The following is a 13,539-nucleotide window of genomic DNA, read 5'->3' as shown; positions in this document are numbered from 1 at the left end:
GTCCCTGTTAAGTAGCTGTTTGCTACGTGGCAAATTTAAAACCTTAGATTTTTTTTGAAAGCATCCATATCATTAACCGGCTCCTCTCCAGTTCAAGTGAATTGGAGAGGATCCGGATCCCTCTGTATCTCTACCTCCTTTCTTACACATCTATAACAACAATTTCGAATAGGAAAACCAAGCATGCTCACACTGCTAGAGAAAAAATAGAGATCAACATTTACTAATGGGTTAAATACAATTCACTCCTCAAAGTTGTCACCCATTTTTAATTCAGCTATCAAAGTTTAAAAATTTACAATGTACCCCCCAAATTTCCAAAATTTTCAATTTAGTCATTTTGTCTGGTTTGACCATCAAACCAGACGGAATTTTAAACACGTGCGTATCCCATGACTTTTTTTCTTTTTTTTTTTTTTTAATTTTTTTTTATTTTTTTAATGCAAATTTGTCCGTTTTGCCCTCACTCCAAAACGACGTTGTTTTGCCATTTAGTCAGCCATGTCACACCCAAGAGGAAGCCGATACATGTCCATAGAAATAAAAAAAGTAACCTGGCGTTGGGCAGTGACCCACCGACCCCGGCGCTGTTGTCCGCTCCAAACAGTGGCTAGCCCACCACATGCCTCCCTCAAGTTGTCTCTGATTCTTTCCATCTCTCTTGGTCTCTCTCTAATCTCTCTCTCGGTTGGGATGAAAAGAAAAGAAGTACAAGAAAGAAGAAAGAAAGGGCAGGGGAGAAAGCAAGAGAAAAGAAGGAAAAGAAAAAAAAAAAAGAAAAAAAGGCGTGCATGATACTTAAATTTAAAATGAAAAGGAGGGAAAATTTTTGCAGCAAATTGCTGCCATTTGTACAGTAAGCGACATTAAATTTAATAGGGTTATCTTTGCAAGTTTATCTGCATAAATTTGTCTTAGGGTTTTCTCCCATGCCTTGTGCTAGTATTTTGTCTTCTTGTTTTTTTAATAGGGTTTTCTCTTTGGCTTTTCCCTGTAAAAGAAGTGACATCAACAGGTTCCCGGTCCCTAAACCGAAAATGATCCAATGCTTAAGTCTACTCTATTCTTTTATTCTGAAAATACTTATTCCCAAAATGTGGGAATTTTCTGTCTTTATTATGATTAAAATGATAACATAGTTCTTTGAAATTTAACTGCAAATAAATAAGAGTCTTGACCGGGACTCCTGACTAGCCTTACTACATGATCTCGGCTATAATATGCTGTTGTCTCGGCTCTCCATGTCGCGGACTCCTGCTTTTCCAGTCCTCCCATCTTTCTTCATCCTCCTGGAGATCATTCTCCCGATCTCTCTCTTCTCGCTGACAATCTTGGAGATAATAATCCTGAGGCTACTGGCCCTGGGGTTGATAATCCCGACGATTCTGGGGCCTATTATTCCCTAATTGGTTCCTTTGCTCTCCCAAAAACTGAGCCAACTTGCCATTTTTTATAAGCTCATCAATTAACAATCTTAGGGTTATGCACCCTCGGTGTGATGACCTGTTCGTTCATTGAAATCGTAATACTTGCCTTCATTCTTTTGAGGAGGATTACCTGGTATCTTCGGTGGTTAGCGAAACTCTGGATCTCTTTTGATCTCCATGAGGACTTTTGATATCTCGGCATTGAGAGGTGTAAAGTTATAATTTTTGAACTTATTTGCCCGCCTCTGCTCTTCCCTATTAGCCTTCCTAATTAACTCTTTACTCCTCTCTCTCTTTTTTTTTTTTTTTTTTTTTTTTTTTCATTCGAGGACCTATCTTGAGATGACCTTGCACTGGCCATTGCCTTCAGCGTCTCTTTCTAATTGATGTATTCCTCTACTTTATCCATCAGGCCTTGCAGAGTACTCGGTTGATTTTGAATCAACTTCTTTATCAGAGCTCCTCAGGTAGTGGCAAAGCCAGGATTTTGGTTCAGAGGGGTCAAGTTTTTTTTTTTAATGATGCAAAAAAAAAAAAAAAAAGTTGCAAAAAAGAAAATTGATTAAAAAATATATTAAAGAATATAACTATCAAAATAAATAAACAATTCAATAAATTTTAATTATTATTTAAAACATATAAATGTAACTTAGAATTATTTTGTTAATTATAGTTAACTAGTTGACAAGGTCCTTTCTATAGATATGCTATTCGGATTTGGTCTCTATCATTAGGACGTACGTTAATCATTTTTTTTTTCTTTAAGGAAGGATCTTCTAGCACGAACTCGTTTAGAATTTAATTGGAGCTCAACAGAATTATTGATTCTCTAGAATATCATGTAACTACAATTATATTTTTTATACAATTAAAATATGCAACGAAATATATATAAAATTTAGAAGAGCAATTTAAACATAAAAGCTTAATCCAAGTAAAAGTTTGATTACGTACTAGCTTCTAAGGCTTAAAAAAAAATAGCTAAGCAATTAATTTAAATTGTTGGAGGCTTGAAGTAAGAAGAAATATTATAAAAAGAAATCCAAATTACAAATTGTTAAATTGTTGAACGCTTCTTATTTTTTTGAAGAATTACAATTTGACACCAAAATACACTCATTTTTACAACTTTTACTGTTTTTGAAAATCAAGTTTTTATACCTCAATGACAGTAGGCAGAAAGGCTCATTTTGACAAACAAAGTCTAGGCCATTAGCAAAGCCCAAAGCGAGTTAAAAACAAAAAATTGGCCTTTGACAGTTTGATAAACAAAGAAAAAAAACACCTCCTAATATCTAAACAAAGAAAATAAAACCTCGTAAGTTGTAATTGTGAAAGACCATCTTCAACCTTTATCAGATTATCTGACATAATTTTAGCAACGTAATGAAAATGGTAGGAGTTGTAAATTTCGTTTTTTTTGAAAAAGATTTGTCCCACGATAAATGGTTGAGGGTGGACAATTAAAACATTCAAAAAATTTCAACCTAAAGCGTAAGAAATTTTTTTGAGAAGTGATAGAAGATTTGACCCTGCTCGACCCCCTCCCTCCGCCCCTATTCCTCGGGTGAAATGTCCTAACAGAGGGCCGTATAAATTATATCTTCGGTTGAATTTTCAACTGCCATTTACGAAGAAAAAAAAAATCAGACCTGCCCGAAGTAAAGAGTTTTTATTCGATATTAGGAGTTTGACCATTTTCTGTTGAATAAGGAAAGAATAAAAATATCTTGATAATCTATAGAGATGTCGTGTTGCATTTAAATAGCCAGCCGATCGAGAACGTCGCTACAAAGTCAAATATAATAGCACTTTCAACGACTTGTCAACTGTTCTTTAGCACAAGTCGTCCACGTTGATAAAATGCACGTGGAGGACTTGACTAATATTTGTTAACAGCCTTTTTATAGAAAAAAATATTAGGAGTATCAAACTTTTTTTTTTAAAAAAAAAATATTAAAATGTTGTGAAGTTTATTTATTAGAGATGATCAAAATAATTAATAAAAATAAATATTATAAATGTTAATAAATAAGCTTTATATTATTTTGGTATTCTTTTTTTGATAAAAAAATTTGATATATGCACCAAACATCTATCCTTTTACGGTGCATGTATGAGATGGCATTTCCCAGCAGAGGTGTCAAAATTTGGTCCATATTTGACTGCTTTAATAAGTCCATGGATTTTTCAACACTTTGAAATATACTTGCTAGCTCTATTGAAAGAACCTCAACTTAAAAGATTAAATCTATTATTTATTATTAATTTAGGTCTTTAGAATAATTAATAATTTAACAAGATATTAGAATAGTGGTCATAAGTTTAAATTTATATTTTTTAATTTACCCCCATTAAATATTTCATATTATTAAATCTGATTGACTTAAAAAATATTAAAATATTAATTGAAATTATTAAATTTATATATTTTTTTTTATCAATTTAAATTTTTGAGATAATGGATGATTTATTATTCTACATAGTGAACAAACTTATTGTTGTTTGGTTTGTACAAATAAACCCTAACAAAAAAAGAAAAAACATGGAAAATTAAAGAAAGGCTGAAACTGAGCCGTATGATGTCAAATTTTAGGCAGAGTGTGCATGGCATACCGCAACGACGAAGTCAGAGCTTCTAATAACTCTCGGATCGGAGTCAGGAGCAGAATTCAAACATTATTTGATCCCAAACAGATCGAAAACAAATTCAAAAGTCCACAATTGGGGCAGAGCAAGCGTGATACTAGTCTTTGATCATAATGGGTTACTATATTCCGAGGAATTGAAAGGTGTTCGCACCTCGTTCTTGCTCTATAAAAGAAAGCCACTAATACAGACTATCTACCATCCCATTTTCAGTATTGTTGTGTGCCTATCTAGTGCGAAGCAACAATATGGGTTCCACGGCCATAATAGAGAAGCCCCATGCAATTTGTATCCCTTTCCCAGGTCAAGGCCACATAAACCCCATGCTCAAGATAGCCAAAATCCTCCACTACAGAGGCTTTCATATCACCTTTGTCAACACTGAGTTCAACCACAAACGCCTTCTCAAATCCCGAGGTCTCAACTCTCTTGATGGCCTCCCTTCCTTTAGATTCGAAACCATTCCCGACGGCCTTCCCGAGTCCGACGTCGAAGCCTCCCAAGACATAAAATCCATATTCGACTCTACAAGAAAACATTGCTTAGCTCCCTTCAGAAACCTTCTTTCGAAACTGAACGACACCTCTTCATCCAATGTCCCTCCAATCACTTGCATAGTTTACGACGGTGCCATGGGCTTCACTCTAGACGCAGCAGCAGAACTGGGCATCCCCAAGGTTCTTTTCTGGACAACCAGTGCATGTGGGTTCATGGGCTACGTTCAGTATCGCCGTCTCATTGAGAAGGGTCTGACACCACTCAAAGGTACTAATCCACCAATCAGAACTAACTTCCACTTTTTCATTGTTCTTGCCCTTTTTTTGGGATCGATATAATAGTGCTAAATTGTTATCAAGTGTAAATTGTTCTGATCATGGCTTAACTTGTGAGTTTCTTTCTTTGTTGTGCAGATGCGAGCTATTTAACGAATGGGTATTTAGATACGGTCATTGATTGGATTCCAGGTATGAAAGGTATTCGCCTGAGGGATCTGCCGAGCTTCATTAGAACCACAGACCCAGATGATATTATGCTAGATTTTCCAATGGTTGAATGCGAGAGAGCTCAAAAAGCTTCAGCTCTCATCTTCAATACGTTTGATGCCTTAGAGCATGAGGTGTTAGACGCACTTTCATCCATGTTTCCTCCTATTTACTCCATTGGTCCCCTGCAACTTCTCCTAAATCAGATCCCGGATAGTGATCATAAATCAATTGGCTCAAACCTATGGAAAGAAGACGCTGAGTGTCTCAAATGGCTAGACAAAAACGAAGCCAACTCTGTTGTTTACGTGAATTTCGGTAGCATAATGGTGATGACAAGCTACCAATTAATTGAGTTTGCTTGGGGACTTGCCAATAGCAACCAAGCATTCTTGTGGATAATAAGGCCCGATCTTGTGGACGGTGATTCGGCCGTTCTTCCACCGGAGTTCTTAGAAGAGACCAAAGAAAGGGGTCTATTGGCAGGTTGGTGTCCTCAAGAACAAGTTCTAAACCATCCTTCCATTGGAGGATTCTTAACGCACAGTGGTTGGAATTCCACGATTGAAAGCGTGTGCAGTGGAGTGCCAATTATCTCTTGGCCGTTCTTCGCCGACCAGCAAACCAATTGTCGGTACTCTTGCAATGAGTGGGGCATAGGCATGGAGATTGAAGGTGGTGGTAAGAGAGGAGAAATAGAGAGCCTTGTGAGAGAGCTGACGGTGGGAGAGAAGGGGAAAGAGTTGAAGAAGAAAGCTGTAGAGTGGAAGAAGTTGGCAGAGGAGGCCACCAGTAGGCCTACTGGGTCATCTTACGTGAATTTTGACAAAATGATTAATGAAGTCCTTCTTTCAACCCGAGTCTCGAACAACGTTCGATGATCGGACAAAATGACCATTTTTCCTTTAGTATAGGATTTAGGGTATTTTCATCAAGATCGTAGACTTATATTGTGCCATTTCGCAGATTTCAATGTTGGAGAATTCAGAAACGATTTCTAAAAAGAATTTAGTGATCGAAGTAAGTCGGCTATCACGTGCTGTTATTATTTTTATAAGTAATGAGTTGTTGCATTTTATTTATAATATTTTTAATATTTAAAGACAAACTCGGGTTATCTTATGAGCATCTCTTGAAATAAAGGAAGAATATTTTTTTTTTATTTGCTGCCAACTCTTTTGTTATTGCTCGGACCAAATAATGTGTTGACCCCTTAAACCTGATATTTCTAAGGTGAATCAATAGATTGAAAATGGCTTTTCTCTTGATATTCGTAGTCGATTTAATATGATTAAAGCAATTCCTTTCCTTTTTCTTTTTTTTTCATTCCATTTAATACCGAACAAAAATTTCCTACAAATCAATTAGTAAGAAATTTTTTACAACTTACATATAAGAGTGACATGTATCCCTATAAGTATGTGAGAATCACATATTTTTTCATTAATACTATTAAAAAAACATGTGAAAATTATATGATATTAAAATAAAATATGCTTCTCACATGTCAATGAACACATATTACTCTTATTCGTAGGTGGTAGGAAATTTTTTATAAATCGATTTATCAAAAAATTTTGTCCTTTAACACTGCTAAACATAAAATACTAATCTTTTTGTTATTTCCATATATGTATTCACATGCTATATATTTTCCATATTTGAATCAACAGTCAAAAATCTCTCCCAAGTTGCTTGGCCTACCTGACGTTACTTGACCGACAGAAGCTGCATTCTACATGCATTGAATCCATATTTAATTTGACCCTTCTTTTAGGATTTGTCAAGCTTGCCATTGTCAATCATTTAGGCGACTCTGATGGACCTCTCCGTCGTCGGCCATCATCTTAGCCTAGTGCGGCTAGTCAATTAAGGCTCTCTCTTTTAGGATATATATATATATATATATATTTTAATTTTTTTAATAGAAAAAATCGACTCTTTGATATTACTTTCTTTTTTTTTTTTTCTTTTTTTTTTTAAAAGTACTGCTTTCATTAATAAAAACCAAAGAGCCAAAGGTCCAATTACATTGTTAATGAATACCAAGACTCCTTAAACAGAAAGTCAGAATTAAGTTCTGATTTGGGAGCAAACTACCTAAAAAACACCAAAAGATTACAAGAACATACATTGGAAGCCACCCTGACCAAATAAGCACCACTACTAAAAAAAAGGTGACTGATCTACGCTATAAAACGAAAAACTCCAATAAAATCCAAGCATCTAACAGGTAGCTTGCAAATCTAACTAAAGAACACAACATCCGACAAACAACACCCCCACAAACGAAGATGGCCGAAAAACTGCAACTAAGAAAACCAAAAACAATACAACCCAAACAGAGGCTCGGTGAAGGGAGGGAGGAGCCGCCAACAGGAAAACACCCGATCTTCCGAGAACCCCCATCCAACGTGGTAGTGGAAGCCGGGAGAGTGGCGCGTGGCCATCACACGCCAGGAAGGTCCATGGCGCTTGAATGCCACGCTCTGATGTGGAGGGGGCGGTGGAGAACACGCTGAACGTTTGGGGATTCGGAGGACGCCGGGGAACCCAAAGGTGAGGCCGGTGTTGTGCAATAATGGAGAGAGAAGCGTAGATCTAGATCTTAGAATTTCGATCCAAACAAACCTTCCAAAAACACACAACACACGCCCTCTTTCCTCACTACAGAGCTCACCGGAAATCCCTAGCACCTGAAAATCTCTGCTTGCACCAAGAAACAACAGGAAAAAAAAAAAAAAAAAAAAAAAAAAAAAAAAAAAAAAGAAAAGAACCAACAAACCATAAAACAACCTCTACCGGTTCAAAACAACCGTGAAGAAACAAAGCTCCAACAGCCCTAAAGCTTGAAGAAAATGACCATCCACCCCTGAAAACAAGCCAAGGAGGAACAAAAAAACCACCCTAGCCCTAAAGGCTAAGGGGAGACTGATGAGTGACAAATATTGCATGTGTAGACCCCTTAATTTTGCATTTACTAAACCTTTAGTTTTGTTATTTTCTAATGTTTTTGGTTAGTTTTGGTATTTTAGTATTTTGCAGGTCATTGAGAGAAAACAATAGCTTTAAGGTGAAAGAAAGCACAATTTGAGAAGACCTCGAGGATGTGGTTTTGTTCAACCAAATCAAGGAGAGGACTAAATCGGAATTTCTCTAATTGAAGTCAAAATCGGATTAGAATTCAGATTCTGCACATGTCATAGTATTTTAACCATAACTTTGAGCTCAAATATCCGATTAAGGTTAATCAAGCGGCGTTGAAAAGCTAATTCAATTTTCTACAAATCATTGTGAAATATGATTTTCCTAATTCGGATGTCTGCTATGCCAAAAGTGCCCCGCAATAAAAGACCTCAAATCTGGAAGGATTTGGAGTCATTTTCCTTCTTGGATTAAGTTTTGAGTCTCCTACTCAAACTAGGAGACTAACCTCCAATTTTTCTAGGAATTCTAGAGCTTCTAGGATTTGTTTTCTCCCTATAAATAGACCTCTAAGGCTCAAGAAAAAGGGGAGAAAAAGAAGAAGCTAGAGACCAAAATATTCTTTTCTTTTTAGTTTAGCTTTTCTTTAGTTTAGGATTTATTTTTCATAGCCATGTGTAGCTAATTTTTCAACTAAGGTTGAGGATGAAGCCTCACCATTGAAGAGAAACAATATTTTCATGTAAGTTTATACTATCCGATTTTATTTGGTTTAATTTTTCCTATGTTTTACTTATTTTCAATGTGTGGAATGATTCTTGGATATCTTTTGTGATTCAAGGATACATTTGATGATTTGAGATAATTTCACATAATTGATTACTTGGGTTTTTATTTATCAAAAGGTTGGATATTTATTGTGTTTCGTTCTACGGATACATTTGATGATTTGGTTAAAACCGGATATCTTTTGTGATTTGTGCAAAGAACGGATTCATTGAATGATTTAATGATTTTTTGAAGCATAGTAGAACATACATAAGATTTGTATGGTGAGAACTTCGGATGTGTATTGATGAATATGAGAATATGTTGCTATGATTTGGTGGTTGTGGATTCCAAAACCTTAGTACCTTTTCTTTTGTTTTATTTTATTTATGTTTTTTTTTTTTTTTTTTTTTTTTTTTTTTTTATCAAAAATCAAACCTTTTTTAGAACTAGGTTAAGATTTAATTAGTTTAGACATAAATTTGTTTTTCAAAAACACAATTCCTTGTGGGATCGACCTCGCACTTGCAAAACCCTTTATTGCAAACGATTCGTGCACTTGCGAGTACATTTCAAATTCACATCAGAGACACCAGCACCCGGAAGGGAAGGCGTGAAGCCCCCCCACCCGAGCGAAAACCAAGCAAACTCAAAGCTTTTCCTTCTTCGGTTTTTCCTCTGGAGAAAAAACATCAGGAGAGGAGAATACTGTATATACTCTTTGATATTACTTGATGCAGCTAGCTTAATTAATTGGTAGCGGATTAAACGGAAGTTTGAGAATCGACACACCGGACGAAAGAAACAAGAATTTGAAAAAATTTAATTAACCATTATTAGATTCAAAATATTTTTGAAATTAAAAATATTCTTGAAAAGATCATACTTAGGGTGTGTTTGGGATTATGATTTCGTAGAGAAAAAGTGCGATTTTAAACCAAATCGCAGAAAATGAACTTCTTAAAAACTGCGTTTTTAAAAAATTGCGATTTGAAATCGCAGAAAAGTTCTTATTCAAATCGCAGGCAATTAGGTGTTTTTTTTGAAAACGCAGAATTTTAAAATACTAACCTGCGATTTTAAAGGCTAAACTGCTATTTTGCCAAACGCTTAACTGCGTTTTTAAAAATCATTTTTTTTTAAATCGCACATTTTAAAATCGCGATTTTTAAATCTCATTTTTTGAAATCGTAAATCCAAACGGACCCTTAATATGCTACAAAAATACAAACCTAATATAACTAGAAAACCTTTAAAAATATTCAAAAATCTGATAATTTCTATCTCGTACATTGCAATGGGAAAAGATTTTTATACAACAAGGCTGCACAACGTAAGACACATGGGTGAGACCCATGTGAGTGGGACCCACCACATTGATTCCACTCTATGTTTCTTTTGTTGTGCATGTGTTGTGCAACCTTCTTGTGCACCAATTACAACTCTATTGCAATAGCGTAGCGTGTCACTAAGGAAAGGCGCATGTGACTCCCGAATGATGTTACTTGTCAGGAACTACTTTTTTTTTTTGGTCATTTTTTATCGTCTTAAGTTGATTTGACTTTTAAAATTATTATTGAATCAAAATTCAATAATGGTCCATTCCAAAGCCAATTGTAATTTTTCAAGCCATATCAATTGTAAAAGCTAGGACAAAAATATGATTTCTAACATTACTCTACGGATCTCATACACCCTTCAATGACCTCCATGCTGCCTAGGAGAAAGGCACATCGAGGTATATTTTTGATAATATTGCTGTTGGTTTTTTTGAATTTTTTTTTGCAAAAATTTTGTATTTCTCTTGTTTATTTTATACTTTTGTATTTGTTAATGTTGGTAACTTGTTAGTGAATCTCTTCGTTGTTATGTGATTTTATCATGTGGTGGAGATTTTTACATTTGGAGTTCGTTACTGCTCGACGATAGATTCTGTTTAAATGTTGGAAGTGCCTCCCTATATATCTACAATCTCTCTCCTCTTTGTAAGTAATGGCCATTCCTATAGGAATGACTATTCTTAAGAATGGTGAGCAACCAAATGAAAGAATAGTTATTTCATAAGAATAGTCATTTCATTCCAAGAGTTTATTCTGCGCACTAAACGAGGCCTAAGAGTACAATATTCAGACACGAACAAATAGGTCTCTCATATTCAATAAAAAAATAAAAAAAACAAAAATAGGCCTCTCCACATAGAAATAAATTGTTTTTTTTTTTTTGAATGAATTTTTTACTAGAGAAACAATTGTGAAAAATAATACAAACCCATCTCTTAGCTATCTGATTTTTAAATTTATTGTTAGATTTGTAGAATTCAACGTGGGTCCAACAATAGTAAATTTGAAGCTTAATTATATAAAGATGTCTAACCTAGCTGTCCCAACAATTGGTTGGAAGTCACTCCAATGAAAATTGAATACCAACCCGAAACTACAAACCTCCCTTCTCTCTTCTGCAGAAGTGCAGAAGAACGTCTGCAGAAACAATTCAGAATCTCGACAATTATTAAGAGTAATCAACTTTACACGCCAATAAACACAATCAGCTACAAACAAACACGCTCAATTAGTCAAATATGGATTCATTTTTTTTGTTGTTTTCTCTCCAAGTTGCATGCAATTAATCGGCCCACCTGACGTTACTTGACCCACAGAACAGAAGCTGCATTCTACATTCATTGAATCCATATTTGACCCTTCTTTTTGGATATATATATATATATTTTAATTTTTAATATAAAAAAGCAACTCTTTGATATTACTTGATAGCTGATGCAGCTAGCTTGATTGGTAGCGGATCAAACGGAAGTTTGAGAATCGACACACCGGACGAAAGAAACAAGAATTTGAAATTTAATTAACCGTTATTACATTCAAAATATTCTTGAAAAGATTCTAGTTAATATACTACAAAATTATAAACTTAATATAACTAGAAAACTGTTATGTACCTGGGCATGTGATAAGGGTATTGTTGGAATTCTATTTATGCCATCTTTAATAGAATAATTAGGTCAGAGTTTTAAATAAGGTAATAGTCGAATTGTTACTCGGAAAGAATAAGAAAATATTATTATTAGGAAAATAAAGAGTCTTGCTCGTAAAGCAAGAATTCCTAAATTAAGGGAAGTATATCCCATTATGTTAGGTTTTTATTAGGAAGGGAATAAATGAATTATTTATTCCATTTGGGTTAGTATTATTTATGTAATATTTATTTAATTATTGTTTTCGTAATTCAAGCTTTGTAACCCTATAAATAGGGTATTGTATAATAAAATAATATCAAGAAGAACATTAATATTCAATTCTTGTAGTTGTTTAGGAGTTTTTAGAGTTTCTTGAATAACCATAACTTTAAGAAGCTTAGAGTACCTCGAATACCCTATTATCCCACGCACCAACTATCCAAATCACCATCATTCATTCCCGTTACGGAAGACCGTAACAAAAACCTTTAAAAAGACTCAAAAATCTGATAATTTCTATCACATTTTGCAATAGCTTGTGGCGCGCGTGTCAGCAAGGAAAGGCGCATGTAGTATCTATCTTGATAATCTATAGAGATCGATGCCGTATTGCATTTAAATAGCCAGCCGATCTAGCACGTCGCTTCCAAAAACAATAGCACTTTCAAGGACTTGTAAACTGTACTGTAGCGACAAGTCGTCCACGTTGATAGGATGAGGACTTTCATTAATACAAACAACATTACAGCATTTGATCAGCCATCTTAAAAAGGTGTACATTCAACGATAGGATGAGGACTTGACTATTTGTTAACAGCCTTTTTATAGGAAAAATATTAGAGGTTTCAAATATTTTATAGAAAAAAAAAATTCAAAATGATGTGAAATTTATTCATTTGAAAGAATCAAAATAATTAATAAATGACTAATATATAAGCTTCATATTTTTCAACACTTTGAAATATTAACCATATTTTTACATGGTTACCAATATTTGTACGTTTTTGTCCCTTTATGACCAAAACTAAAAAATAAAAGACATAAGAAAATACCAATGGTTGCTTGCTGCCTGCCTAGCCCAAACGATCTTGCAGTAGCTATTATGTAAATTAATTCTAATGCGCTTAGAAAAAATAAAATTATTCTAATGCTTTTTTGGCTTGTAGAGAGGGGGAGGGGCCGGGCTGGAGAGCATTGAAATATGCTTGCTAGCTGTACTGAAAGAACCTCGGCTTAAAAGATTAAATTTATTATTTATTATTAATTTAGGTCCTTAAAATAATTAATAATTTAACGAGATCTTAGAATAGTGGTCATGAGTTTAAATTTATATTTTGTAATTTACCTGCCATTAAATATTTTATATATTGGATCTTATTTATTAAAAAAAAATTAACATATTAGTTGAAATGATTAAATTTATATATATATTTTTTATCAATTTAAAATTTTAAGATAATTAGGGGTGATATATTTTATTGTACATAATGAACAAATTAAACTTGATTGCTGTTTGGTTTGTAAATGTTGGTTTATGCCTTGATTTTTTTTTTTTTTTAATAACAAAAAGAAATTATGTATGCACATGCATCAAATTATATTGTATTAACGCATGCGGCATGCGCACAGATAAACCTTTGAAAAAAAAAAAACATAGAAAATTAAAGAAAGGCTGAAACTGAGCCGAATAAAACCGGTGGCCCGTCCAACATCAAAACATTGAATGATGCCAAATTTTGGGCATAGTGTGGCATACGTACGCCGTACGGCAACGACGGAGTCAGAGCTTCTAAACTCTTGATCGTTCTTGGCATTC

At 34.4% G+C, this 13,539-nt stretch overlaps 1 protein-coding gene across 1 annotated transcript; it reads left to right on the top strand.

Annotated features, from left to right (window-relative positions):
- The first annotated feature begins 4,259 nt into the window (after positions 1 to 4,259).
- LOC133871090 (7-deoxyloganetin glucosyltransferase-like) lies at positions 4,260 to 6,083 on the top strand. The gene is made up of 2 exons (XM_062308451.1): positions 4,260 to 4,841; positions 4,988 to 6,083. Exons 1-2 carry the CDS (start codon positions 4,325 to 4,327, stop codon positions 5,938 to 5,940), a joined length of 1,470 nt encoding a protein of 489 aa, XP_062164435.1. The 5' UTR covers positions 4,260 to 4,324; the 3' UTR covers positions 5,941 to 6,083.
- The last annotated feature ends 7,456 nt before the right edge of the window (positions 6,084 to 13,539 follow it).

Source organism: Alnus glutinosa, chromosome 6, assembly GCF_958979055.1.
Source record: "Alnus glutinosa chromosome 6, dhAlnGlut1.1, whole genome shotgun sequence".
NCBI lineage: Eukaryota > Viridiplantae > Streptophyta > Magnoliopsida > Fagales > Betulaceae > Alnus > Alnus glutinosa.
This window is presented reverse-complemented; position numbering and strand designations above follow the sequence as displayed.

Bases quoted from the DNA above. Each gene is read 5' to 3' on its own strand.
- LOC133871090 (XM_062308451.1), top strand. From the start codon at position 4,325: ATGGGTTCCACGGCCATAATAGAGAAGCCCCATGCAATTTGTATCCCT. The intron at 4,842-4,987 runs GTACTAATCCAC...TTTGTTGTGCAG, and splicing joins GGGTCTGACACCACTCAAAG to ATGCGAGCTATTTAACGAAT.